Genomic DNA, 27502 nt, shown 5'->3' on the forward strand with positions numbered 1-27502 from the left:
TTCTCCCCTTTTCCCATGTATGTATTTCTCACTTTTCAAATTTATCACACTGTCCTGTGGTTTGTAACTGTCACTTAGTTCTGTTCTCCTTTTTTGAGACAATGTCTTGAGGTGGATCACATTCGTATTCCAATCGCCAAATGCAGGGCCTGGAACAGGTAGAATGTTTATTGAACAGGCAGAAGGCCATAAAATAACTTTGTAGATGGGATATTGTTTTTTGGTTTTTGGTTTTTCTTAATATATATTCCTCCCACCAACTTTCCTAATTGAGTTTGAGGCAGCTAACACTAGAAGAATGACTACTAGGTCAGTGATCTTGATTTAGACTCTATCTAGATCTTTATTTCAGAATTTTCCATTTTCTTATTTTTTGTTTTGTTTTGTTTTTCTGAAATGTAGACTGATTAATAAACTTTTCAGTAAATACTTAATTTTTAAAAATTTCTCTGTCTACCTTCCTTACCTACTAAGGAAGAGTTTTCCAGTAGCTACTTTTGAAATTTTATTAAAAGATGCTTTTTATTTCTAACCTAGATTGTGTTTTATTTAAGTTGCAGAGACTACATATACCTACAGAATGTCTTTAAGTGGTAGGAAAAGCTAGAATGAAAGTGGCAGAATTTAAGATGAATAAGTTAATTTCCATTCCCCTCAGACTGCGTATGGTTTATAAAGTTGTGGTGTGGTCAGCTCTTTCATTTGATGATGTACATGACTGATCATTTGAAGTGGAGTTCCTGTTGAACCAGATAGAAATGGAATCATCATTTCTGGAGTTACTTAAATTAAGACCAACTGTGAAATTGATAAAAACAATTTGTTCATTTGATTGTCTTCCAGACTTGATAATTCAAAGTCATATGTCAATATATTCACCTGTAGGAGAAATAATCCAAATGACTTATGATGGAAACTGACTACCCAAAAGTACTTATTTGGAGAGTTGAAAGAAAGAAAAGTAAAGTAGAAGATAGGATGCAGAAATGAATGAAACTTAAGAATGGTTGTTAATATGAAATCAATTATAAGAATTACCTTTTTACTTTGATTCTGGAGTCAAAATATTCCTATTGTAACTTCTTCTGTTTTACCTTTTTCTCATAGGTAACTCCTTTTACTATTTACCAATGAAAAGTTGATTGGAAGAGGTGAGGAAGGAATTCAGTTGCTAACACAGACTGATGGAAATATTTGATGTAGGCTGCTTTTGTTCATTATTTGCAAAACCAATTAAGTTACAGTTTGATAAATTTTTAGAAATTTTTCATCATGAAAGTGGAGGCATTGAGAATGTACTTACTTCATTTCTAAAAAATCAAAATTGTATCCTCTACAGTAACACTTGATTTTATAAGCTCCATATGGATTTTTAACTACATTTAGCAATATTTTTAAGTGAAATTTCATGAAAATTTTTTAATGATATTATTATTTCATAACGGACTATGTAAGATTTCCATAGGTAAGTATCAGTACTTCATCACTCCAGATTATAAACAAAGTGAATAGACATCTAGTCCATTCTATACAAAGAAAATTCATGTAAAGGAAATAATGCTAATCTCAATTTTAGATTAGGTAAAGTCCCCATTTGAAAACTGTGGCTTATCTTACGTGACAGCATGTATCATTTCCAGCTGCTTTCCCTCTCTAATCAAAACATTTGCTCACAATAACAGCTGCCTCTATGACTTGCTTTTAAACCATTTGCAGCAAATCAAACTGGGAACATGTCCATAGTAAGAAAACTCAGGATTCTGGGATATGTCTGTTCTCCAACTTCAAAATAAAAAAAACAAGAAAGCTAATTCACAAACCAATTATCTTTTTCCTCTGAAGCTTTGTTTCATGAGCCCTAATAAACAAAATTTACAATAAACACTAAAATAGTACAGTCCAGAAATTTATAAACAATTGTTCTTTTCAAAATAAATCCATTTAAAATTGTATATCAGATATGTACAATACAGTGCATAACTTCCGTACTCATCAATTATTTTGGGAAAACAATATAGGAACTGAGTTTTGCAAATAATAGTAAATTATTATCCTGAGCCATTATCTGTGTCATCTGTATGAAGCTGCATTACTAAAAGTTAATAGTCTACATATGACTTTATATTATAGATAGCTTTTGACTCAAACAAAAGATATATCAAACTGAGTTGGTATGAATAACTATTTTGGAATAGATTTTATAATCTATGTTTGCCAAAGAAATCCTTCTTCTATTTATATACCCTTTAGAATACAATGGTTTGGTATTAGCAAATTTTGCACTGTTTTAGAAGAAAATATTTGATTGTCAATGTTATAATTTTTTAAAGCATTCATTTCTCTTCATAAGTATCATCATCAATTTCAAGGGAAGAAAAGAGTAAATGTAATTTAGGTCAGACTAACACATCTTAATTTAAGCATTAGAAGATGTGTGTTTGAAAGACGTCAATCTCCACATGTTCTGGAAATAAAAACCAGACAAACAATACAACAGAACTTCATGCATCCCATAGAAATCTGAATAACCAATTACTTAAAATTTTACCATCTGCTCTCATTGAAGCGGCAAGACTGAGGCATTTTCCCGTGTTACAAACCATGATAATCAGAATGTAACAGAATGAGAAATGCTAACATCATTTTCCCCCCTTCCTTATTTGCTGTTGTGTTTCTTAATGAAAACCTGGGCTATACAAAGGAAAGGGGAGGACGTTCCCCAGCCCCATCTCCTAACTGAGGGCTTATACCAAGTAATAGCTTTCTACTGCCCTGGGCAGCGTGACATTGCCTCATTTGGCCAGCTATTATTCTAGGAGGCAGCTAGTGAAGTACCCCGATCCATCTGCTTGCTTTTCATGGGCTGGTGCTTTCCTTGATGTTGACAGCTGTCTTAGTATTCCTGGGCCACCTGCCACATAGTAAATACTGTGCTCCAACATATATACAGAAGCTTATCCCTCTGGTGGACTGTTTAGAACAAAAAGCTTAACATTTCTAAACTACACTTGCATCTTTGTTGAAATGCTTCAGAGTCAGCACTTTGTCTTTTCTCATACTTTTGAGGAATACAGTGCTTATGCATTGGGAATGGTAGTTCAGTTACAGTGTGATGAACTTCAGCTTTTCTCAAACATCAAATAAGTATTGAATTGCAGACCTTTTGTGGAAGTCATGGTGGTCACAGGAGGCAGAGGGGAAAAAAGTTATCTCCTCTAGGGAGCCTTCCTGGAACCTTGTAGACTAAGTTGGGGTCCATCCTATTTATACCCATAGAAAGATTTTCCCTGTCCTACCTGCTTTGCTCCTCCGTTTACCCCATCAAACTTGCTCCTTGAGGGAAAGCACTGGTTTTTATTCATCACTGTATCTCTAAGAATGAGTGTGTATCTGACACATGGTTGGCACTCAAGGACAGATCAAGGTTTTAAGGTATGTGAAGATTTTTGCAATTTCTCTTTAAAGAGAAAGATTTAAAATTAAAAATAAAAATTAGATATAAAAGTGAATGAAGCCGCAACTACTGAAGCCCACGTGCCTAGAGCCCGTGCTCCGCAACAAGAGACGCCACCGCAATGAGAAGCCCGTGCACCGCAACAAAGAGTAGCCCATGCTCGCCGCAACTAGAGAAAGCCCGTGAGCAGCAACGAAGACCCAATGCAGCCAAAAATAAATAAGTAAAAATGTTTTAAAGTGAATGAAAAAATAAATCATACAAATTACCAATTTTAAAAGGTTGACTAATACTACAAATATCACGAAGTCTAGAAAAACAGTATTTTTTCCATTAACTGCCTGGTATACCTCTATAATATTTTTTTCTTATACTTTTGTTGGTATACTCTTTGATAGCATTTCATATGACAATGATTTTCTAGTGTCATTTTCTGTACATATAATGGAAAGAGAATTCAGTCTTTCCTCAAATTTGATTGAGTGTATTTATTATTGATAGAAGGGCCAGGTAAACATACACTATACACTCACATACACACTCATTGTTTGTGGTATTGCTACAGGCTTTTGCCCTACAAACAAAAATTCTGAAAAATTCTATTTTACGTGATTTTCATTAAAAAAAGCTTGCTGAATTTACAATTATAAAAATTATATACACTCCATTATTGAACATATTACTGTTATGAGAGAAATTACATCAATTAGAAGTGATTCTTTCTGTTTTGGTTTTGTCTTCTGATGCCTGAAATAATTTTCTACAACTCACCTTTTGCTGTTGTACATTTTGAATCTTGTTTCACCTCCACTACCCACACATATTTTCAGTGTTAGGGGAATTAGGATGTGTTTATGTAGTGATAATGTATCCTGGGTGTAATGCTTGGTGAGTTGCACAATGGACAAATTGGAATTTAAGCAGTAACAACTATTCTTTGGAGAAGCTGACAACCAAAAAAATATATCCTACTAAATGTATCCCCAGCGCAAATTTCCCAGCAGATCCCAAAGTGCCCCCAATAACTCCAATACCAACTGACTCTAGGCATAAGGTGATGGAGGGAAAATCCAAGTGGAAAGAGATTGTGGTCTTAATTGCAGTTTAAATGTTTGCTTTTGTAAATTTCATAAACACACACGACCAAGTGATCACATTCCTGAGTTCACACTGGAAGAGACCGTACCAGTGGGATGCCCTGAAGCTTCAGCTTCATCAGCTTCACAGTAAATGTGCTTCTACTGCAGATACGCATTAAATGTCTTCAGAAAAACTGAATGAACAAATGAAGGCAACTGTGCTAAATTAGCATCTCTAAGATCCTTACAACTCTAAAATTCAACTTTTTTACAGACTTCCTAACGTAATCTTAGAACTTAGTATTCAGAAATTTGTTATCATGAGTTTAGAATACAAGAATGGAGGACATCTAGGAACTGATAAGTACTTGAAAAGTAAATAAATTAAAATTCAGGAATCATTAATTTATGGTTTTAAGCTAATTTTTCATAGACGAAGTTTGCCTTAATGGAGGCAGGACAGCATGTATACTTACCTTACAATTCATTTAAATGCTTTGTTCTACCACAGGCTGGAGATTAGAATATCGTTAGACATTGTTTCCTTCGTGAAGTAGCTGCTTTTGAGGAAAAAAAAATATATATATATATAAATATTTATAAAATATAAATATAAATATTTATATATATATATATCGTGGGTCTGTATTGGACCAACTGTTCATTTTAGGGGCCTCTAATAACATTTATATTATCTTATACCTTTGCAAGCTGTTTATTAATAGAAGGGATTCTAGCTGGATGAACATTAGCATTATTTCTACTACATATACTATCACCACCAATACTATAAAAAGTTTCTATATGAATGAAGGACTTTACCCATCATGATTCTATGCCTTCTCATTTACCAAGGATAGTGGTTATTGAAAGAATATGACTATCACAGCATTCTCCTTGACAACTATTTTTTAGAGAAATTCCTTTCTTTAAAAAAAAGCATTATTAGATAAAACCATAACTCAGTAATAAATCTTACTGTGCCCAGTAAGTTTTTATCCCCAGAAAGACTTCCTGAAAATCTACCCTCTGGGTAGGTATTAGGGTGTAGGGCTTGCTTTGGTCAGTACAGTACAGTACAAGTGGTGGACACATCTGGTAGTTATTTAACATTCCTTTGGGGAGATTAATTCTCTAGCTCTTCTAGCTGGAGGGAATGGTTTGCTTCATACTCTCTTTGCTTTCATATTCTCTGGGCTTTCTGGTAAGCTGGCCTTTAATGGAGATTCTTCCCTAAAATAATAAGGCTCGAATTGGGAATTTTACTTGTCTTATTCTAGTGTATTAATCTAGCTTTTCCCTTTTTTCTCAGACTCACAGAGAGGGAAGAAAGATTTGCAAAAGAGAAGGTGCTGACTAGCACTTTTGATCCCAGACGATTCCCATCTTGAGGGATCGTCTGGGATGAACCCAGCAGAAGGAAACTAGACTGATTTGACTTTGGTAGGTTAAATTGAGCCAGGACAAATTAGGGTGAGTGGCTTTGGGCTCTGCTGCAGTTAGTAGGGGCTGGAGTGCTTCTGCGAGGCAGCTGTGGTGTGGCAGGGAGGCTCAACAGCCATCAGCTGGTGTTGAAATGACCTGGGGTGTATAGCCATCCAATCGGCTCATCAGCAACCTTCTCCTCCTCCAGGACTCCAAAGCAAGAGGGTGGGTGACCCCAGGGTACCTTCCTGCCCCTCCCCCAAGTCAGAACTGCCTTGGACATTTCATTTTTATCTCATTTACTTGTATAACATTTTCAGTGAACAGGTATAGGATGTTCACTTTTCTGATTTCTACACCCTCACAGGGGCAGCTTAGCTTTAAAACAAAACACCTGCGGTGTATGGGCCCCTTGATATTTTCTCTACTAGCCACTAGGGTACAAAAAATAAAAAAAAAAAAATCGTGCTACTATATTAGTGAAATAAGTCAGACATAGAAAGACAAATACTACACTATATGGATTCACTTATATTGATGCATCTAAAAAAGTCAAATCCATAGAAGCAGAGGGTGGAAAGGAGGTTGCCGGGGGCTGGAGATGAGGAAACAGGGCTGTATTATTCCAAGGGTACAAAGTTGATGTTATGTAAGATGAGTAAGTCCTAGAGTTATACTTACAGCACAGTGCCTATAGTTCACAATACTGCATTGTATGCTTAAAACTTTGCTAAGAGGGCAGATCTTACGTCATAAGTGTTTATAATAATAATAAATAAGAGGGTGGGAGGGAACTTCTGGAGGTGATGGATGGTTTTATGGCATAGATTGCCATGATGGTTGCATGGTGTATATTTATTTTCAAACTCATCAAGTTGCATACATTAATTATTACAGCTTTTTGTATGTAACTTTTAAAAAAAACTAAGAAAATCCAAACCAGTGTATTTAGACATATTTAAAAGCAAATCTTAAGGACCTTTTTTGGTCTCCAGATTTCAGTGACGTCTGTGTAATAACTACAAAATATTTGTTCCAGCATTTACAAGTTTGAATTACACACTTGTTTTTGATCAGTGACGTTCTGCAAGAGGGTTCGCCGGGGAGTAGTGTGTAACACGGAGTGTGAGAAATACCAAAACACATCTGGGTTAGGGTAAGTTACTCCACACAGTAGTAAGCCAGCCGAACAAGAAACGAGTTGTTGACAGATCTAGACCAGGCACCTACGGAGCCCTCCACTTCTAAGACTCGGCCACGGGGTAACCTCATCTTCTGCAGCCCCGGGTAGCTGTTTTAGGAACAGCTGTTCGTTAGCTGAAAGGCAGCCCAGGCCATTCTGGTACCGCAGTTTACCAGGTGCGTTCACAAACTTTAGTTCATGAACTTCTTTCAAAAGTCTGAAAACTGTTCCGTCCATTGGCTGGAAGATAGAAAAACAAATCAGTAATAGGAAGGAAAATTTGAGCGAAAAGACAAACGGGCTGGAGCTCGTTTGGGCGGGAATCCCGGAGCCGGGCGTAGCGGGGTTCCGCGTCCCCACGGGTCTCAGGCCAGCGCCGGCAGCGAGGACCCGGCCGGTGGTGCCGGACGGCCGCGGGGCCCGGGCTCGGGGCGGTGCCGCGGCCTCTGGCTCCTCCCGGGGGCGGGCGGGCTGGGGGCAGGAGGAGGAGCCGCCGCACAGCGCAAGAAGTAGCCGCGCTGGGAGCGCATCGTGCCCGCGCTTCTCCTGCCGGAGATGGACTGAGCCGCACCGCCCGCCCGCGCCGAGTCAGTCCTGCCCTCGCCGGGTCCCGCGGCGCCGGTCTCAGGGCGCAGGACACCGTCTCACGCGTTCCCCGGGGACGGCCGCGGACCGGCTGCCGCGCCGGGGAGATGTCCGGCGGCCGGAGGAGGGGCGGCGCCCCCTGGCACAGCTTCTCCCGGTTCTTCGCTCCCCGAAGCCCTTCCCGGGACAAGGAAGAGGAAGAGGAGGAGAGGCCAGGGACAAGCCAGCCGCCCGCGCCGGGCCGGGGCGCAGCCAGGTGGGAGCTGCGGGGGGGACGTCGGGGGGCCCTGCGCCGACTCGCGGGACGGGGGGCTCCTGGCCCCGGTGTCCGCAGCCAGCCGCTCTCGGCCAGGCTGCGCTCGCCACTTTCTGTTCCTCCATTGCTCAACTTTCGTCCTTCTCGCCCAGTTCTCGTGCCGCATCGCTTGGTTTGTTAAATCCGGGTGAAGTTCCTGACCCGAGGCCGCGCCAGCCCGCGGGGCGCTCTGCCTCCCCACCTCCCCTCCCCGGATGTGATTCGGTTCCCGTCCCACAGTCGCGTCTGCTCTCCAAGTTCTGCGGCAAAAGCGAGTCCCGCGGCGTCCTGCCGACAGTAATGGGAAACAGTTGTGAGCCCAGCCATCAGCCAGGGCAAAGAGGGCGCGATCCGAAAACCACTTCTGTGGGAAAGGTGACGCTTTGGAGCGCCACCCCCTTGGCTGGGATTTTACCATTTTATTCATAGTTTCTCAAAATGATTTTTTTTAAAAAAAGAATGGTGATGCTGAGTTCCCAAGACTCCATCAAAATATAAAACCCTCACTAGGCTTATTTACCATTGCCTGACATTTAGATGATGCCGTCCTTCTTCCCCAAGTCTCTTCGGAAACATCTGCCTCAAGTTCCCAGGCAGATTCCAGAAACCAGGACTCGAGCTGTCTTGGTTTCAGTAATGAAAACTTGCCCCTTCTCTGCAGTCCTTTTTCCTTCTCCACCTGCTGCTGTAAAATCGAAATTAAAAAAAAAATTCATGTCTAATAAAACTACCAATTCCTGAGTCCTTTCATCTGAGTCCCGAGGGAGGAAGAGGGGTTAAGTGATATACAACTCGCTGTTTTAAACTTTTGATGGCAAGAGAGGCTTACTGCTCCGTCTTCCCCCAAATTGCACTAGAAGATACTCATGTGATTGGAAGGACGCTGTCCAGAAAGCTGTGTTTACTTCAGATGTTAAAGCCTTCGTGGAGGGCTTCAAAGAAAAATGGATAGGAAACAGAACTGTAACTGTGACTGAGCTGATTCCATCAATATTCATTCAGGTCTTGTGATTTGATTCTAGTCGTTTATGTGTTCCTCAGTTTCCCTATTTGTGAAACATTTCCATTTTGACCATCTGTTAATAAAATGCCACATCTTTCCAAGAAAGCTCCTATATAATATTTGGAAAACTTCTCCTGGGAAGCTTTAGCTATTATTGCCCTGTTAAGAGAAAATTTAAAATTCAGAGTTACACAGTAGTTAAAAATAGTTTTGAAGTCTGACAGGGCTCAACCAGAATGTCTGAATGCTGGTGTGGGCAGACAGCCTGTGGTGCCTGCCATCACTGTAACAGCACTAACAGTCTTGGATAATATGGAGGCAGCGTTTAAAAGAAATCCCAAGTAGACTCAGCAAAAGTTGGAAACTTGTGTCAGTGTTAGCAGGGAATAGGCAGGCCAATTTCAGGTTTATATCAGAATTGTCCTGAAACCCTGCCTGCTGCCCTGCCCTCTTTGGGCTTTTTAGGCACTTCTCAAATCTCTTTTCTCTCTGGAGCTAACCACTACAGCAACTTGTCTCTTGTCTTCTTACCACTCCTCCATTCTCATCTCCAGAGAGGCACACACTGTGGCTTTTTGACAATGAGAAATTTAATTGTGCTTATATGAACCCTAATTGTGTCCTTATCTTTTTTAGAACTTGCCAGATGTTAAGGGGATAGCAGATAATCCTTTGTGTGGGTGTTTTACCTTTTAAATGAGTTTAAATCTTTCTTTTCAAGGATATAAACAGACACAAAGCATTTATTGAAAGTTTAATGAAACTAACGGAAACAATGTCCTAGTAACACAGCACCTGGTGTTAACAAGATTGGAAACAGAATTGCGATTTGTCACTGTGATCTTATTTCAAAATGAAGGGGGTTTTGGCTGTTTATTTTTAGAGGCAGTAAAAGCTTTTGGTTTTATTGGGAGCCTAGTTTACCTTTTGTACTGGTGATTTTAGATGCAGGGGAGTCCGTTCGGACACACACGAGGGGCTTGGTGTGGGAGGGATGTAAAGATGACTGAGAAAAAGGTCCTTTCTCTCAAGGAACTGGGAGAAGGGAAGAAGACCACTTGAAAACAGTCATCCTACCATCTATGGTGTGTCTGGCCCATTACAACTGACAGAGTACTTTTAATAATATTACACTTTGAGGTTGGACAGACCTGTACGATCAGTATTTTCATTTTACTATAAGAAACAGTTAAAGAAACTTCCCCAAAGTCACAGCTGCTTTTCAGTTAATGAACAAGTATTAAGTCCTATGCAGTGCCTGCAACTCTGAGCCCCCTTAACATACATTAAGGATTAATCCCTGCATTCTGACTTTTCCATGTACTCAAAACAAAATGCATTCTCTCAAACTTGGGTTGTATAGTCTCTGTTTCTGCACTTCCAGTGTTGGCCTACGTGAATTTTGTGATGTAACTGTGTGTGTACAAACACAAATGGGACATAAATTCCTTAAGAACAGAATTCCTTAACAATTTCTTAAGAACAGAATTAAAAATTAAACACAAACGTAACCTCAAGACCAATAAAAGTAAAATTTACAGCATTATCCTAACAGCTGTTTTTTGGCTACTCACAAAATGCATATGGTACCAACTGGGACAAACACAAGTTTTTTGGGGGTTGCTAGGACTCTAGCACTGTGTACCATGCCATGATTCAGGTGGTCCAATATTTCCCTATTTGAACCATAGGAAAACTTTTGCTTTTATGGTGTGCTGTTAAGTTATCTGGGCATCATTTGCTGTGAACACATCATTTATATATTGTGTTCACTGCTGTTCTCATTAACCTTCAGCAGTTAAAGAAGGCCTGTTTGCATCAACACTGTTGTATATGGGAATTCAGGTGTTGGCAGTGGAATTACATTTCAGTACTTATGTCTTAGGTGGTTGACCAGATCCCGGAAGTGTTTATATTAATTTGTTTTAGGAGTTATAGAGATGAAAACTGCAACTGAATTCAATTCACTGCTATAACGTTTAGCCCAGTTTATGAGCATGCAGTGAATGGACTCATTAGAAGTGATAGGGGAGAGCAGGGAGGGCTTCATGGTGGAGGTGGTTTTACCTGGGCCTTCAAGGCACTAGTGTTTTCCACAGGTAGAGAATTTAGCCGCGAAGAGAGAAATAGGGAGTGGGTCTTCTGGGCTGAGCAAAAGCCTTCAGAGGTTATGATCTCTTGGGGGCTGTATACATTAGTGGGGCAGAGTGAAAGAGGCGTTAAGAAAGCTGGATTTAGCGCTGGGCCATAAAGAGCGTTTGGCTCTCAATTTAAAGCTTAGAGAATTTTTGTGAAGGTCTTTCAGACAGATACTGCTAAACTGAAATTTGGAGGATACCCGCCTTCTAATTGTCCCCACTTTGAACAGATGATTGCTCAGTTTTGTTTCTTTGCTGTATCACACACGATGGACGTGTTTAAAATGAGCTCCGTACAGTGTTCGTAAACTCGGGAGGGGGATAGTAAGGCGAGAACAGCATTTATTCAAGGGCCCACTGTGCACTTCCTCCCGGGCTGGGTACTTTTACTTGCACTGTCTCATTTAAACGTCACCCTCAGCCTGGAAGGTTGGTATGCTTATCACTATTCTGACAGTTGAGCACACTGAAGATGATAGGGTTCTTAGGCGTGGACACTGTTGGCATCTTGGGTGGAACAATTCTTTGTTGAACTGGGCTCTCCTGTGCTTTGCAGGACATTTGGCATCTGTAGCCCCACCCGCTAATTGCCAGCTGCATCCTCCGGTCATTGGGAGAACTCGAAACACCTCCACCCGGGTGGGTGGCAGGGAGAGTGATAGCACTCCCAGTGGAAAACAATTTACTCCAAATCATGACAGGAGTAAGTTTCAGGGGTGAGATTTGAAATTGGGTCTCTCTGACTCAGAAGCTCTGATTCTTTTTCCACACCGTCCTGCCCGCCACCCTGCTGAACTGTGCTCCTTCAAAATACATCTGAGTATGTAAGTCAGTTGGACCTTTCCTTCCTTTATTCCGGAATGGGTAACGCTGTGGCCCATTTCACATACACTCTTTTTGGCTGTTCCTTTGAGCCTCCCCATATAGTGCTATTGATAGAAGGTAAGACAGGATCACTAGACCCAAGGCAGGGCTGTGTCTCATCTTGGTGTCCCCTTTACCTAGCTCAGGTGAGGGAGTGAATCTCTGTTGATCGAGCATTAAAGCACTTACTACTGGCTTTAAGCGAGGGTTAGTACACTCCTACCCTTAAAGTGGGCATTTTGAAACATGGGGGGACCATAAAGCTCTCTAGACAGAGTGTTTGGCTGTTGATTTAAAGTTTACAGAATATTTGCTTTTCACCATGGCTGAGTGTGATTGATAAATGGGTAGAGCCAGGATGCTAATGGGTTGTAGTGCAGGAGATAGTCTCATAAAAAATGTCAATAATGCCCCTGATACCAGCATGAGAACTGTTGGCCTTCAAGTTAAATGTTGACCACAGCATCAGTTATGTAAGGAAAAGGAGCTTTGTTCTCCGAATTTTTATGATTGCATTTTCATTGATTTGAAAGCACTATAGAGAATAATTGATAACTAGTTTAGTGGAATAAGAGATACCTATGTGGTGTTGAAGGACCACATCTGTAGCTCATGCCTGCAGCAATAAAGATAACTGGGGGCTTCCCTGGTGGCGCAGTGGTTGAGAGTCCACCTGCCGATGCAGGGGACACGGGTTCGTGCCCCGGTCCGGGAGGATCCCACATGCCGTGGAGCGGCTGGGCCCCTGAGCCATGGGCGCTGAGCCTGCGTGTCCGGAGCCTGTGCTCCGCAACGGGAGAGGCCACAACAGTGAGAGGCCCGCGTACCGCAAAAAACAACAACAAAAAAAGTCAGCATGCCAAGTAAGCGGAAATCCTTATACAAAATGGCTTGGTGTTGATAGAGAAATAAGTTGAAGTTTTGTGACCAGAAATAACTAATTCTTAATGTTTATTTGTCATTTGTGAAGGCCAAGTACTGGTACAACTCCAGCAGGATTACCTCTCAGTGTTTAACCCCTGGGGGTATGTAATTGGAAATATCCCAAAGCAGCGAAACAACTGTTTGCTTAGTCAAGTGTTTCTTTTTGCCTGACAGATTAATGATGACAAAACTAAACTACCCTTAACCGGGAGATTGGGATTGAAACATATATACAGTAATATGTATGAAATAGATAACTAATAACCTGCTGTATAAAAAATAAATAAAATAAAATTCAAAAATTCAAAAAAAACAAAAACCTAAACCACCCTTAATTGAGGCCCTAAAAAGATCCAAGCCCTATGGTTGGGGCTTTAAACATATACATTCACTTAATCCTCAAAACAACCTTATGAGAGAGGAGTCTTTACTCCATTTTACAGATAACATAATTTAAGGCTTGGAGAACATAATTTAAGGCTTGGAGAGGTCCAATAACTAATCAAAAGTGTCAACATCTTGTGGTAGAGTAAAGAGTCGAATTCTCCTTCCTGAATTCAAAGCCTACAGCATTATGTGACTACATCCCCTGCTTAACTTGGGAAGACCCAAACAGAAGGCAGGCCTTAGAAAATGGTATTGAATGGCAATAAAAGACAATGGCATGCAGCTGGATGTCTGTCCAGATGGCCTGGATCAGTGCTCTGTACAATAAAGAATTTATGGTCCTGGAAGTTGAGAGAGGAAAATATATACACTTATACAACTTATAAATTTATATTTGAACACGTAAAAAGAGTCAATCTCCTTCGGAAAAGATACAAATTAAGACTAGCAAGATACCATACTCCACCTGTTTGATAATCAAAACTTGAGTTTTTTGGGAGGAACTCTCATACACTACTAGCGAGAGTGTAAATTGATACGCCACTTTGGAGGGCAATTTGACAAGTTCTCTCAGTATTACACATTCACATATTCTGATTTAACAGTTCCCTTCTAGGAATTCCATTGGCTGTATACAGTTTGCAAACAGGCCAAAAGTTGCCTCTACAAGTTTAGTCATTGCAGTGTTGTTTTAATTAGCAAGAGATGAAAACTAAAGTGTAATCCCATCAATAGTGGACTAATTGGTAAATCATGGTATATCCATGTAGTGGAATATTACACAGCTGTTAAAAAGAATGATATAGCTTTTTATATACTGATAAGAAAATGTCTCTTAGATACATTAAGTAAAAAATAAAAAAAGCGAGATACAAACCACTGTGTGTAGTATGCTCCTGTTTGCATAGGAAAATGGGGGAGTATGAAAAAAGTCTGTTACTAGTGTTGTGTTAACTACTTAGGGAGGATGAGAGACTGGGTGAATTAATGAGGAACAGGAGGGAGACTTTTCATTTTAGACCTTCTTATACTTAAAAAAATTACGTGAATTATCTATTTCAGGAAAAAAAAAAGACTGGTTATGACCTAGTGAATACCTCTGTATAAAAGAGGAAAAAAGAGAGAGAATTTATAATCCTGAGTTGGCAAAAATTCTCCAAAGAAAGAATGAACTCCATTAACTTGTTCAAGTGAGAAAAGTTATGATTAAGGCTATAAGTAAATGGAATATTTATAATGCAGAATAATTAGATATTTTGATACTTTCTGCAGGTATGAGGAAGCCTTATGTATTATTAGTCTGCAATGTGAAACTGGGTGGAGTTAACAGAGCATCAGAAATATCAACTGCGCTTCCCTGGTGGCACAGTGGTTGGGAGTCCGCCTGCCGATGCAGGGGACACGGGTTCGTGCCCTGGTCCGGGAGGATCCCACATGCCGCGGAGCGGCTGGGCCCGTGAGCCATGGCCGCTGGGCCTGTGCGTCTGGAGCCTGTGCTCCGCAGCGGGAGAGGCCCCAGCAGTGAGAGGCCCGCGTACCGCAGGAAAAAGAAAAAAAAAAAAGCACTCATTTTTGTGAGATCACCTAAATCATCTGCTTTAAGTAGCAGAGTGACTCTGGGTAGTTCATTAGCTCTCTGCCTTTGATTATAAAGCGAGGGAGGTGGCCCTCATTGCTAAGGTCTCTTCCAGCTTTGTCGTGCCAGCCAAAACTCCATAGGGTAATAGGTGTGTACAAAATAAAGAAGCATGCCTTATAGATTAGGAAGACTTTTACTAGAAAGGTTACATATGAATATGCATTGGGTATTTCCTCTCTGTGGTTCTAACATTTTCATCAGTTGATTTGAAAACCTCACCAATGTTTTAACAAGAATTCATTTGGTACCACTTGTGCCAGGCCCTGTACTAGCCTCTGGGAATCCAGTGCAACATGGTCTTTGGTTCAAAACACTCCTGCAGTTTTGTGGGGAAGGCAGACATAGCACAAATCTTTCTTTCCCTCTTAAAATAAGTACCAAGGTGTCTCACAGGGCTGTGGAGGATTTAACAGGTGTAGGCCCATTCTTGAGACTCTCTTCTTAGAGGAAACGGTTTTAGTCTCGTTTAAGCTGTTTCTTCTGGCCTTTCTGTGCATGTGTCTATTTACTATTCTTTCTTGATTTGTAAACTTTAGACAGTTTATATTGATTTCTGATGATGGTAGATGAGGACTTAGCTATTTTACACCTCTTCCCACTTCCCTTTATTCATTCAGTCAAAATAAGTGTTATAATTTTGGGACTAAATCAGAAGTCAACCTTTCCATGTATATAAAATACAGTTTAGAGTAGTACAACATGCTTTTGAAGGAGCACACCTTTAATATTTTCTTTATGACAAGTAGCGCAAATGGTAGTGCCAGAAATGACATGAAAATGGTATTTGAATGCTCTCACAAATACTAATTTTGTGTGATTTCTACATGATGTGTTAGAAATTTCTCCTTTACTCTTTGTACTAAAATTTATACGAAACATGGATGCTACTTTAGTGGCAGATCATAATTTTTTATAACTGCCATGCTTCTTATGACAAGGAATGAAATACTTTGAATTTTAAAGTTTGATAACTGGGAACAGGTTGGGTGAGATGTAAACTCTCAGCTTTTTATTGTCTTTGTTGTCAAAGCACAAAGGATCATACCCTGGCTGGAGGGGTGGCATTGTGCTGTATTAGTCAAAGCTGAAAATATGTATGGTAATTTTTTTTTTTTTTTTTTTTGCGGTACGCGGGCCTCTCACTGTTGTGGCCTCTCCCATTGCGGAGCATAGGCTCCAGACGCGCAGGCTCAGCGGCCATGGCTCACGGGCCCAGCCGCTCCGCGGCATGTGGGATCTTCCCGGACCGCGGCACGAACCCGAGGCGGACTCTCAGCCACTGCGCCACCAGGGAAGCCCAAATATTTTTGATTGTTCCATTGTTCTAGGTAAGCAGATAAGGATATTATTTGGCAATGTTGTATTTATTATGATACAGAGAAGTTGCCACTATGAAATATTTGTACTGTTAGTATTTAGTTATTTGTCTACTTTAAATTTGCTAGCATTTTTCACTAACTTGTTTTTGTGTTTTAAAATCAACTACAATACTTGTTTTTTCTTCCTTTTGATAGTAATATATGCTTTTCTAAAACAGCTATGAAATTATAAGAAAATGAAAAAGAATAAAAGCACAGCTCATACATAACCCTATCCACCCGGAGACGAGTACTGTTCTTCTAGATCATTTCCTATGTGCATGTCTACATATTTTTAGAAAAAGTAGAAGTTCTCTTCAGGATTTTGAAACCTAAATTTTTTTTTCACTTAGCAGTGGTGCTTTGTCATTTTCTACAATAGTACATATACTTTTACAAATTATAAAGATAATTTTAACCTTTAAAAAATCTTAGATGGGTCATTACTTTTCAGAATCTAGTTTGAGTATCTAAATGTGTCTCTGCTTACAGAGGGTTTGTATTCCGATGGGAAAGTTATATAGATTTATATATAATGTTAGCTTTGAAGTAAAATAAAGCCGGGTGAGGGAAGAGGACGTGATGGAAGTAGTGGGTCTGTAATAAGGTACAGAGAGGATGGTCATGAAAGGCCTCTCTATTGGGTACCATTTGACCCAAGACCTGCATGACATTTGGAAGTAAGGACATGAGCAAATCAGAGGAAAGGTCTTTCCAGGAAGAGCGAAGAGCCAGTTTCAAGGTCCTGGGGCAGGACCATGTTGGCACAGATGCCAGGATAGGCAGAGACCACAGAATGGAAGGGAGCCAGGGGCCAGTTGAGGTAGGTCTTGGTAAGGAGTTGAGATGATGAGATTACTTTTTTTAAAAAAAGGAATCACTGGGGCACGGGTTTATATGTACTTGTATGTTTGTATATTCTCACACAGTTTATCAGCTTATTGGTATCCAGAAGACTTGACAGAGGAGGAAGAGTTTGAGTTGGAGGTAAGGTCAGCCTTGGTCGGCTCTGGGAAGGCCCAGTCTCACCTGTCCTTGGATCTCCAGTGCCCCTCCCTCAAGGCAGTTTGTTGAATGGTACACGAATGGGTGTCCCATTTTAGACAGCAGCTAGAATACTGCTTTGAGTTCATGTCACAGCGAAAGTTCAGGGTATTGATTCTTTTTTTTTTTTTAATTATTATATTTGGTTGCACCCAGTCTTTGTTGCGGAGGGGTATTGATTCTTGTGATTTGGGTCACAAATGTTCAGAATCTGAAGGGTATGAGGAAGAAGACTTTGGGAAAATAGAGCAGTTGCTGATGTCATGTGTAGATGGACAGCTCAGGTCACGTCAAACAGACTGAGCTTCTCTATAGCCTGTGATTAAACTGTAAGTATGGGTCTTGTTTTGGGAGCATGTGATGGGAACAGGAAGTAAATAAGCTTCAAGGTGGATACATAAATTATAGGAGAGGGTTGACATTATGGGGAAAGGACTGTCAGAAGCTCTAAGACTGCAAAGCCATGAAGCTTCATAATCATGTCTATTACCTCTCCTCCTTGCTCCCGGTTTCTCTCCAAAGAGTTCTGAAATTTAGACGCCAGATGTTTGGGCTAAAATACATGCTGTTTGTCTTAAAAGTGCAGCATTTTGTTACCTTTTAATTTGAAACCCAGAAATAGCCATAACCACCTGTTTTATATTCTGTTAATAGTCATTAAAAAAAAATACAAGTACTCTACTGCTGGCAGTCACTGTTTATGAATGGGGTTGTTTGGAAATTGTCGGTGTGGAACTGTCTTTATTCCCATAGAAGCAGGGTTGGAGATGCTGGGTGGGATTCCAGGCCAGTGCACAAAAGTCAGTCTGATCCATAATGTACCTGCAGTATAGCAGTGAACAAAGAGAACTCTAGAGCTTGTCATGTGAAGATGTGTTTCTAAGATCCCCAAGGTAGTGTAGATGCCCCAAGGAATGAGCAGACCCTTTGGAAGGTGTGAGGGTGCTATATTTAAGGACCCAAGTGAGGGATGAGAGGGAACAGTCCAAGGGAATAGAGGACAGACCCTGGCTTGGCCTCAGTCACTTTGAAATAAGGGACAGTAGAAGTTTCTGCCTCCTTTGTGATGCCCTGATATCAGTTTTGACTGAGTTGGTTTCTTGGTCACAGTCTTTTTCTTCCTTTACTACAGAAGCCTCAAGGTTAGTCTCCCTGTTCCTGTTTCCCCTCACTCTGCTTACTGAAGGATCATATGGGATTTTAGATATTGGCAGAGTGCTGAGCTGACACTTCCAATGTACATATTTGAAAAAATCAGATCCAGAAAGAAGCATTTTGACTGAAGTGCCTTTTGTCCCTAAGGTGCCATCCCTGAAACAGACCTATGTCCGTTTTGTTTTATTTTACGTCTGGCATAAAGTAAGTGGTTGCTTAATGACTGTAAGTTGGATTCCTGGTTTTCAGACATGGTCTAAATATGTTTGCTTCAAAAATGAGGAGCTTCTGTGTCACTTTGACCTTGATATTTATCTGGACCGTTTTGAAAGAGTAATTTCCAGAGTTCTGTTAGCTAAGTAAGATGAGGCTATTAAAATTCAAGGGAGTCTTATTTGTGCCTACGTGTGATTATGATTACTGCCCCTCACCCCCTGCCGTGAGCAGAATGTGTGCTTTCTAAAAATACTGCTGTTGAAATAATTCCCGGGTCCCAAAGGGGGTTAAATTGTGAAAGAACAATAGGAAAGGCTTGTCGTCTTTCTTAACGTTTGAGATCATCTGAATTGGAAATGTTTCTCTTTCTCTTGTATTTTTGAGAGGCTGAGGGTACCACTCCAAGTCTTTCGAGACTTTTCTGTTAATGTTTCTTCTTCTTCGTCCTCCTCCTAAGTTGACATCTAAGTATGCAGTATTTTGAGTGTCTTTATAGATTCTTTAATTTTTTTGTGTTTTGTTTGTAAATCAATTGGAAATACCCTTGTTGCTATTGAGTAATTTTCTTCTCACAGCCCTACTCCCCTCTTTATACCTTTAGAGAAAGATGATGCAGGATGAGAGTGGATGGTACATGCTCTCAAGAGACTTATACTAGTATTTCATTAAGGAAAAAAGACTAATGTGTATTATTCCATTGTTCCCAAATGGAATAGTGTTTTCTGATTAAGCACACATAACTGGAGACTGTTTAATATCAGTTATTTTAAAAATTCATTTAACAAACAATATTTGAGTGCCTTCACACTGTCAGGCACGATGCTAGGCTCTGGGATACAGCCATGAATGATATCGTTCCTGAGTTAAATGAGTTCAAGTTCTAGTTCGACAAATGGACAACCAGCCAGTCATTACCAGCAGAAATGTATGAGGGGTATCAATGAGCGCAGTGGGAGCACAAAAAATACAGGTTAGTGGACTTCCCTCGTGGTGCAGTGGTTAAGAATCTGCCTGCCAATGCAGGGGACACGGGTTCGAGCCCTGATCACACCACAACTACTGAGCCTGCGCTCTAGAGCCCACGAGGCACAACTACTGAGCCTGCATGCCACAATTACTGAAGCCCGCGTGCCTAGAGCCTGTTCTCTGCAAGAGGAAAGCTACCGCAGTGAGAAGCCCGTGCACCACAACGAAGAGTAGCCTCCACTCTCTGCAACTGGAGAAAGCCCGCGCCCAGCAACGAAGACCCAACACAGCCAAAAATAAATAAATAAATGAATAAATTTATTTAAAAAAAATACAGGTTAAGCTAGAACTAAATTGTAAAGGATTAAGAGTTGGACAGGGTGGGGAAGGATGTTGCAGGCAGGAGAAGCAAGTGGTTTGCTGGCATGTGAATTTGGTGCATTCTGAGAATGGGAATTAGTTCTATGTGACAGGTGTGTCTGCGACCAGGCAGTGAATAACTTTCTATATCTATATTAAGGACTCTTCATTTTATTCATCAGCTGATGGAGATTTATTGAAGGAGTTTTTGAACAGAAGAGTGTCATGGTCAGATTGAAAATCACTTTGACCAGGAAGAATGGATTGAAGCAGAGTGATCCTGAAGATGTCTGAAGGTGTCAGAGACAAATGAAGAAGGGACTCTAGTAACCTAGGAAGGAAGTGGGGAAAGCTTATCTGAAGCAGTGATTTTTATACTTAACCCCAAATTTTAAAATATTTGTTTTAAAATTCAACGCATTTTAAAATTTTGATTTAGCAGTAAGATTAGTGAAACAAACATAGAATATAAGTTTCAGAAAGTTTTACGAGTGTCAAGTATTACTTCTTTTGGTGATTTCAGCTTTAAATTCTTCAGTTGTTTGCGCAATGCAAAATACTTATGTGCTGACTTAACAACTGTTTTTCTGGTACTTTGTGTGTGTTTATAGTGTGGAAATGATTATAGCTGCTTGAAAATACTGAGTTCTGCCTTAAATCCCATGGACGCCGAGCTGCATTTTCTGCAGAGTTTTTGTATTGGAAAAGACACTTTTACCATTTTCATTTACAATTGCACTAAGGCAGTAAGTTTATAGAATACCCTGTAAACACTCTAAATAAGTATACTTTCAGAAATCTTGAAGCAAGAACTAGGATACTAAAATGCCTATTGTATGTTTAGATAGTTTTTAGGTCATTCAAAATAGATTGTAGTTAGAGAATACATTTATAAAATCACCATAATCAGTAGTACTCATGATTATACTCCAAATTTTTATATCATGCTCTTTTTATGTGTATTTTGCCAGTCTCTTCCTTGATTTGAGCTTAAATAGACAAGTATTGACATTTAATTTAAAAAACCTGAATTGTAAATAACCTTGTGGCAAAAGATAAACCTAGTAAAATAGGAAAAAAGAGATAAGAACCCACTCACATTTAAAATATTAACCATCTGAAACATTCTTATTTTATAGACATGTACATGTATATAGGTTACAATTCTGTGTTGTACATTATTTTTTCTACTTTTCCTGTTTTTTCCTATGGAATTTCCATGTGTTAAACACATAGCTCACAGATTTATCTTATTTACATGCTTGCTTTTTCCTATTGGCATTTAAAAGGCTTAAGGCAATGGCTGTTTCTTGTTGGTCCTTGTATTCCTGCATAGAGTCTGAGACTAAATGAAATTTTAATCCATTATATTTTCCAGGTGTTCATGATCTTTTTATTTGTTCCTTCTGTTTTTTGGGTTTTTTATCATTATCATTTGTTGCCTGGGTAGTCTGCTCCAGTGCACTGGATTGTACGGATAGAAAATCTAAGTAGCACAAATGTGGCCTCTTTGCATCCTGATGTGAGCTATCGACCCCTCCTCCTTTCCATTCCCTCCCCCCCCCCCAGTCACCACGGTTCCATATGTTTTCCCCCACCCAGTCATTCTCCTGCCGGAAGGCTTCCCGGTGCTTCTCACATTCTGTAACTGGTCCTCTGGCCTCATTCTCATCTTTAGCAGGATTACCTCTGCCTGTCACAAGATCCTGTGCTCCAGTCTTTTTTTTTATAATTATTTTTGGCCGCCTTGGGTCTTCGTTGCTGCGCGGGCTTTCTCTAGTTGCGGCGAGCGGAGGCTGCTTCGTTGTGGTGCATGGGCTTCTCATTGCGGTGGCTTCTCTTGTTGTGGAGCACGGGCTCTAGGCGCGCGGGCTTCAATAGTTGTGGCACGCGGGCTTAGTTGCTCCGCGGCATGTGGGACTTCCCGGACCAGGGCTCGAACCCGTGTCCCCTGCATTGGCAGGCGGATTCTTAACCACTGCGCCACCAGGGAAGTCCCCTGGGCTCCAGTCTTATATTAAGAACAAACAAACAGAACACGGTTTCCCCAAAATGCCGCATTCTCTGTCACCTCCTGCCTTTGTACCTCCTCTGTGGGCACTTGACTGAGCAGGGAGAATCACTGCCTCTTGTTTCCTCTGTGCTCCATGGCACTTCTTTTATTCAGCAGTTGTAACTTGTATCAAGTTGTATTATTTGTTTGTTTGTGTATCAGTCTCCCCTACTAGACCTTTTACAAAGACCCTGACCTACTCCTTAAATCCTCAAGGCCTAGCACAATCCCCAGCACATGGTAGAGTGTCATGATAACCTTTAGAGTGGAGCTACTCAATTTGTCTAGGATTATCAAAGTATGAAAAGAAAATAATATGTAAACATAGAGACATAAACACTTAGCTCTAAAATGTATGTGTGCCTAATAGGCAAAATAGGTTATTGTGACATCTGTGAAGGTATTCCAGACAGGACAATTAGAAGTGACTATCTGGAAAATCAGAATTTTAAGGGGCCATCTGGGACACATTTGGGGTTAGATAAACCTGCATCTATTTTGAGTATCCCCAGAATTCGCTAGATGACCCTATACATTTATAAAAATTTGCTGAGTAGAAATATATTCCAAATAACACTCAGCATAGGCATTAAAAAAAGATTAGACTGTGGAGAACCTTAATATAGATAAAATCAAAGAATGGTAACACTTTCCAAGATTATGATAGTTGTACACTGGTGCTCCTTTGTTCAGGTGCATCATTAGTGTGATGCTGGTTGTCAGCATAAGAAAATATAGCGCAGAATGGACTCACAAAAATGTCTGGAGCCTGGGGCTTCCCTGATGGCGCAGTGGTTGAGAGTCCTCCTGCCGATTCAGGGGACACGGGTTCGTGCCCTGGTCCGGGAAGATCCCACATGCTGCGGAGCGGCTAGGCCCGTGAGCCGTGGCCGCTGAGCCTGCACGTCCGGAGCCTGTGCTCCGCAACGGGAGAGGCCACAACAGTGAGAGGCCCACGTACAGCAAAAAAAAAAAAAAAAAAAATCTGGACCCTGGCTGAGCATTTTCAAATGTGTGTTTCAAGTGTAGAGACTCCTATCAACATCTTTTTAGTATAACACTTTGTATATGAATCTTGAGTATTGCAATATAAAGGACCTTTCAGTTTTTTCATTAAACCCCGAAACTGTATGATTTTAGTAATTCTCTTTTAATTTCAAAAGAAACTGTGGTTTTTATTTTTCAGTGTTGAAAATGAGCCCATGAGCACAAGTCAGAAAAAGGAAAAGGTACTTTCGTCAGAAGCAGTAAAGGTATAGTTTTAAATTAATATTGTTTTATATCAAGCAAATATGTTTCTGCTGTTTCTTATTCTTTTAGATTCTGTCATCTCATTTTACGTTTCAAAAAGAGCGTAAAGTCTTATCACTTTATGTGGAACTCCAGCCCAGCTCTACTGGACATTTGCATCTTGATGTGTGGGTAGCGGGAGAGGAGTGAGGAGAGACTTGAGGCAGTGGTGCTCTCACCCCAGCCTAGCCACTAACCAACTGTGAGGCCTTCAGCTGAGGCATTTAACTTCTTTGTGCCTTGGTTTTCTAATCTGTAAATTGTATCATCTGACCTCCACAGTCTCTTTTCTCTAGGAACTTCTTTGATTTAGAGTGCTTTTGAGGGCGTAGAAGTTAAAGACATGTTCGTACATGTCATTAGTATGTGATGATATGTTTGTCAGCTCATATATGAACTGGCTTTCCCTGCATCTACAGGACAAGCATGAAAAGAGTATAAGGTACACTTCTATGCAAATAGTTACTGAAAAGTGTGGTTAAAAATACTGGAAAACCACTAAACCTTATAACATTTCTTTTTAGTCATAAGTGATTTTATAGAAATTGGATGTTTGTGTTGTTTGGGGATGTGAGGCCAGGTATGTGATCAAGTTTTGGTAGCTGTCTCCCATTCATGGAGTTTGGTCCCAATTACTTTCTTTTTAAACGATTTGTGACAGTCAGTCAAGGAGAAAGCTTGTGCTTTCCAGGGATTTCTGGGTACATTAGCTTGGTCAGTGGAAGGACCAGAAAGTCATCTTAATTCTTCCTTACTGATATGGGGACTCTTAAACATTATATGAGATCCAAAGACCTTAAATATGGTAAAGATAAAGCTGTGTTCCTTCTTTATTCCCTCCTTCTCCATCATAGTTAGCAATATAAATATTTTTTTGAAAGAAAAAAAAATCAGAATCTGATTTTTTGTTTGTTTGTTTTGTATTGTTTTTTTGCCGTACGCGGGCCTCTCACTGCTGTGGCCTCTCCCGTTGCGGAGCACAGGCTCCGGACGCGCAGGCTCAGCGGCCACGGCTCACGGGCCCAGCCGCTCCGCGGCATGTGGGATCTTCCCGGACCGGGGCACGAACCCATGTCCCCTGCATCGGCACGTGGACTCTCAACCACTGCGCCACCAGGGAAGCCCTGATTTTTTTTTTTAACTTTATAGAAAGAAAAAAATCAGGATCACCTTGCTCCTCTTCCCTTTCTTCTTCCTTTGTGAATTTGGCTACTAAATCCTGCTCCCAGGTTTGATAACACCTCCTACCTATTCTGTTTCAGCTAGTCGTTAGCCAGCTTGCTGGTTCACCACTGCATGGGCTCTGTAGCTTTCTCCCTCTTGCTCAGTTTTCACCTGTCCTGAGATGCCTTACTTCAAGATTTTTGCTTGAATTCTATAGGTGCAACCTTGCTCTTGAGTTGCTTCACAGGAAGTATGTATGTTATTTCTGAGATCTCAGACTTCACAGTTGCTTTGGCTGCCAGCTCCTGTCATTCTCTCTCTTAATCCCTCATTGCCTCTGCACCCACCCTTGAGCTTCAGAGAACCTTCATGTTTTCCCTGCTCTCTTCTCCTCTCTTGGTCTCTACTTGTTTGTCTACTTAGCCTGGAACTGATATGTAACACTTCAGCTATTAATCTCACTGAAAGAAACAGTCTTCAAACTTGGCCCTCAGACTTTAATTTCCAGTAGTCCTGCTTTTTCACCTGCAGAGTTCTGCTCTAGAAAGTTACATCTTTGTGGCTTCAGTGTCTATGTGGTGGCAGATATAGTGGCTGGGCCTCCATGATTATGATCTTTTCTATCCATTCTTAGTATCTTGGTTTGAGTGCCCAGGATAATTTCAGTTTGGGATTTGGGCCCCCAAGTAAACAGGGCTCATGTTGTGAAACTGTTTCTCTTATGGTTTAAACGAGACCTATAGGATTACTTATACATGGGCAGTTTTGTTAGCCCATGATAGAAAGGGCACCGTGGCACTCTCACTGGGGTAGTGTAAGCATTTTGGACCATGTAACTGTATTTTTTTTTTTTTTTTACTTTCTGGAAATTATTGGTAGGATTTCCTCAACCTCGCTACACAGACCCAGTTGTCCTGGGACTTGCTGCTGCCAGGCATCAAAAATACTTACATTTTGCAGATTATATTCCATTATAAGTTATGACCAGCTATTGGGTATAATTCTCTGTGCTGTACAGTAAATCCCTGTTGCTTCAATTAAAAAAAGGAAAGAAAAAAGTACATGTTTTGATCATATCAATAGTCAGATGCATACCTAGGGGGAAAGAAAGGTTAGCAACAATATCTATGATCTTATTATTTTAAATAGTCTCATTTAAAATTTTTTATTTAGCAATTGGTATAAAACACGCGTTTGCTTTCTTTGTAACGAATGGTTTTCTGAAACATAGCACTCCACTGTAATGTGACATTTCTTGCCATGCTTGCATCTTCTTAACCTGAATTTTATGATAATGCCTTCCATGATAAGGAAAACTGTGTACCATTTTTCCTCTCTAGTGTAAAATGTAACAGATTTATGTATAATGAATGTTTTTAGTGCATTGCTTTTTGTATTTGACCTTGAGATACCAAATCAAGATATTGAAGATTGTTTTGTTATAAATTTAAGCTACAAAAAATTAAGTATATTTTTCAAACAGCTAGAGACTGTAGAAGCTTTATATTATCTTTGGACATAATTAGATTCTTAGTTCTTAAAATGTCACTTATACGCTATACAAATTTTGCTGTTTTGATAACATCGGAATCTGTTTCTCACATGTGCATCTACCGTTCCACTGAAATATATATTTCTTCTATATTAATCAGTTTTGTATCTAACTGGCCAAGTTCCAGATATTTAGTCCATATTCTATGTCTGTTTCTCTATAGGGAATGTAGATTCTTGTCTTGCAGCCTTAGATTCCTGCTGTGCTCATGTCTACTGTTATTTAAAAGAGAGGGAAGGCATGTTATAATGCCCTGCTCCCTTCTCCCTGTTTCAGGGGACTATTCATCCCTTCCTGCCTTCCAAGGCTAAACTCCCTAAATCCCCCTGCTAGTGGTACTGGTCTCTAATTTCCCACCTTCTTTTGGACTTCGCCTTGCACTGCATCCATCTCTCCATCTTCACTGGCTTCCTCTATTTCTCTCTAAATATATAAAATTTTTAAAAATATACTTTTTTCCTTTCAGGGGTCTGGATTCCTTTCAGGCTATCATTTCATTTTACTTGCTGCCTTTAACTCAAAGATTTCTTATGAAAGTTTGTCATAATCACTGTTTAGTTCTTAATGCTTTCTAATCTGACTCTGGTCTCCCTCCTGGTTCCCTTAGACATGGGAAAACCAGTACTGTGCCTGCCATACATTGTCATAGATGTTAAATGAGTGAGAGTCATTCCATGAAACCCTGACCTCTTGCTAACCATCAGTGGCCTTTTCTTAGTTCTTATTTAACCAGTTGAGACACTTGATTTTCCAAGTCTTGTCTCCTTTCCAGAAAGTCTCTTTTTTATATTTGCACTTACGATATTGTACATTCTTGTTTCAGTTCCTGCCTCTGGCCATTCCCTTCTGTTTCCTTCACTGATTCTCTTCTGGCTAAATTACTTTTCATGTAGATGTTTCTCAAAGTCCTCAACCCTCCTCAACATCAGTCTTTCAAAGCAGTATCTTCCAATCTTACTACTTCATCTTTTGGCTCTCAGATCTCTACCCGACATCCCTCTTGAGCTCTAGACTTGATTGTCAGAGTTCCAGACATTTCTACATTTCCACAAATTCAATCTGCCCAAAAGTCTCAATATTTTCAGCGATGTTCTCTCTATATACATTTGTTTGGGAGATAGAGGTGTTGGGAGGTAGGGAGGATCGTTTAACTGCTTGGGATGGAGGAAGAGCCCTGGGGGTCAAGTACTCCATTTGGAGATTTTCAGTCAAACTCTACTGTTAATCCCATGTCTCATATTGCCCCAAGTAGTACCTAGTATCTTCAAATCCTGAGCTTTTCCAGGTGGTCTGCTGACAATCTGTCTGTAGATTGTTTCCCCCTTATGATCAAAGTTCCCTGTTGCAGTCACTTGGGTGGAAGCGTCT

At 40.4% G+C, this 27502-nt stretch overlaps 1 protein-coding gene across 7 annotated transcripts in view; it reads left to right on the forward strand.

Annotated features, from left to right (window-relative positions):
- The first annotated feature begins 7749 nt into the window (after window positions 1–7749).
- CRYBG3 (crystallin beta-gamma domain containing 3) overlaps window positions 7750–27502 on the forward strand; it is a 111837-nt gene continuing 92084 nt past the window's right edge. For 5 of the 7 annotated variants that reach the window (XR_016392978.1, XM_022582740.3, XM_022582815.3 and 2 more), the window contains exons 1-2: window positions 7750–7982; window positions 23315–23381. Coding sequence is in view for 6 of the 7 variants with exons in the window: in XM_022582740.3 (XP_022438448.3) it covers window positions 7834–7982; window positions 23315–23381 (216 nt within the window). In the remaining variant the exon portion in view is untranslated. Of the gene's footprint in view, window positions 7983–8014; window positions 9024–9910; window positions 16305–23314; window positions 23382–27502 lie in introns of those variants that run through there. The other 2 variants (XM_089910416.1, XM_089910415.1) reach the window with 2 other exon arrangements.

Source organism: Delphinapterus leucas, chromosome 4 (assembly GCF_059928025.1).
Source record: "Delphinapterus leucas isolate spDelLeu-1000000601 "Yukka" chromosome 4, BTC_Dleu_Yukka2, whole genome shotgun sequence".
NCBI lineage: Eukaryota > Metazoa > Chordata > Mammalia > Artiodactyla > Monodontidae > Delphinapterus > Delphinapterus leucas.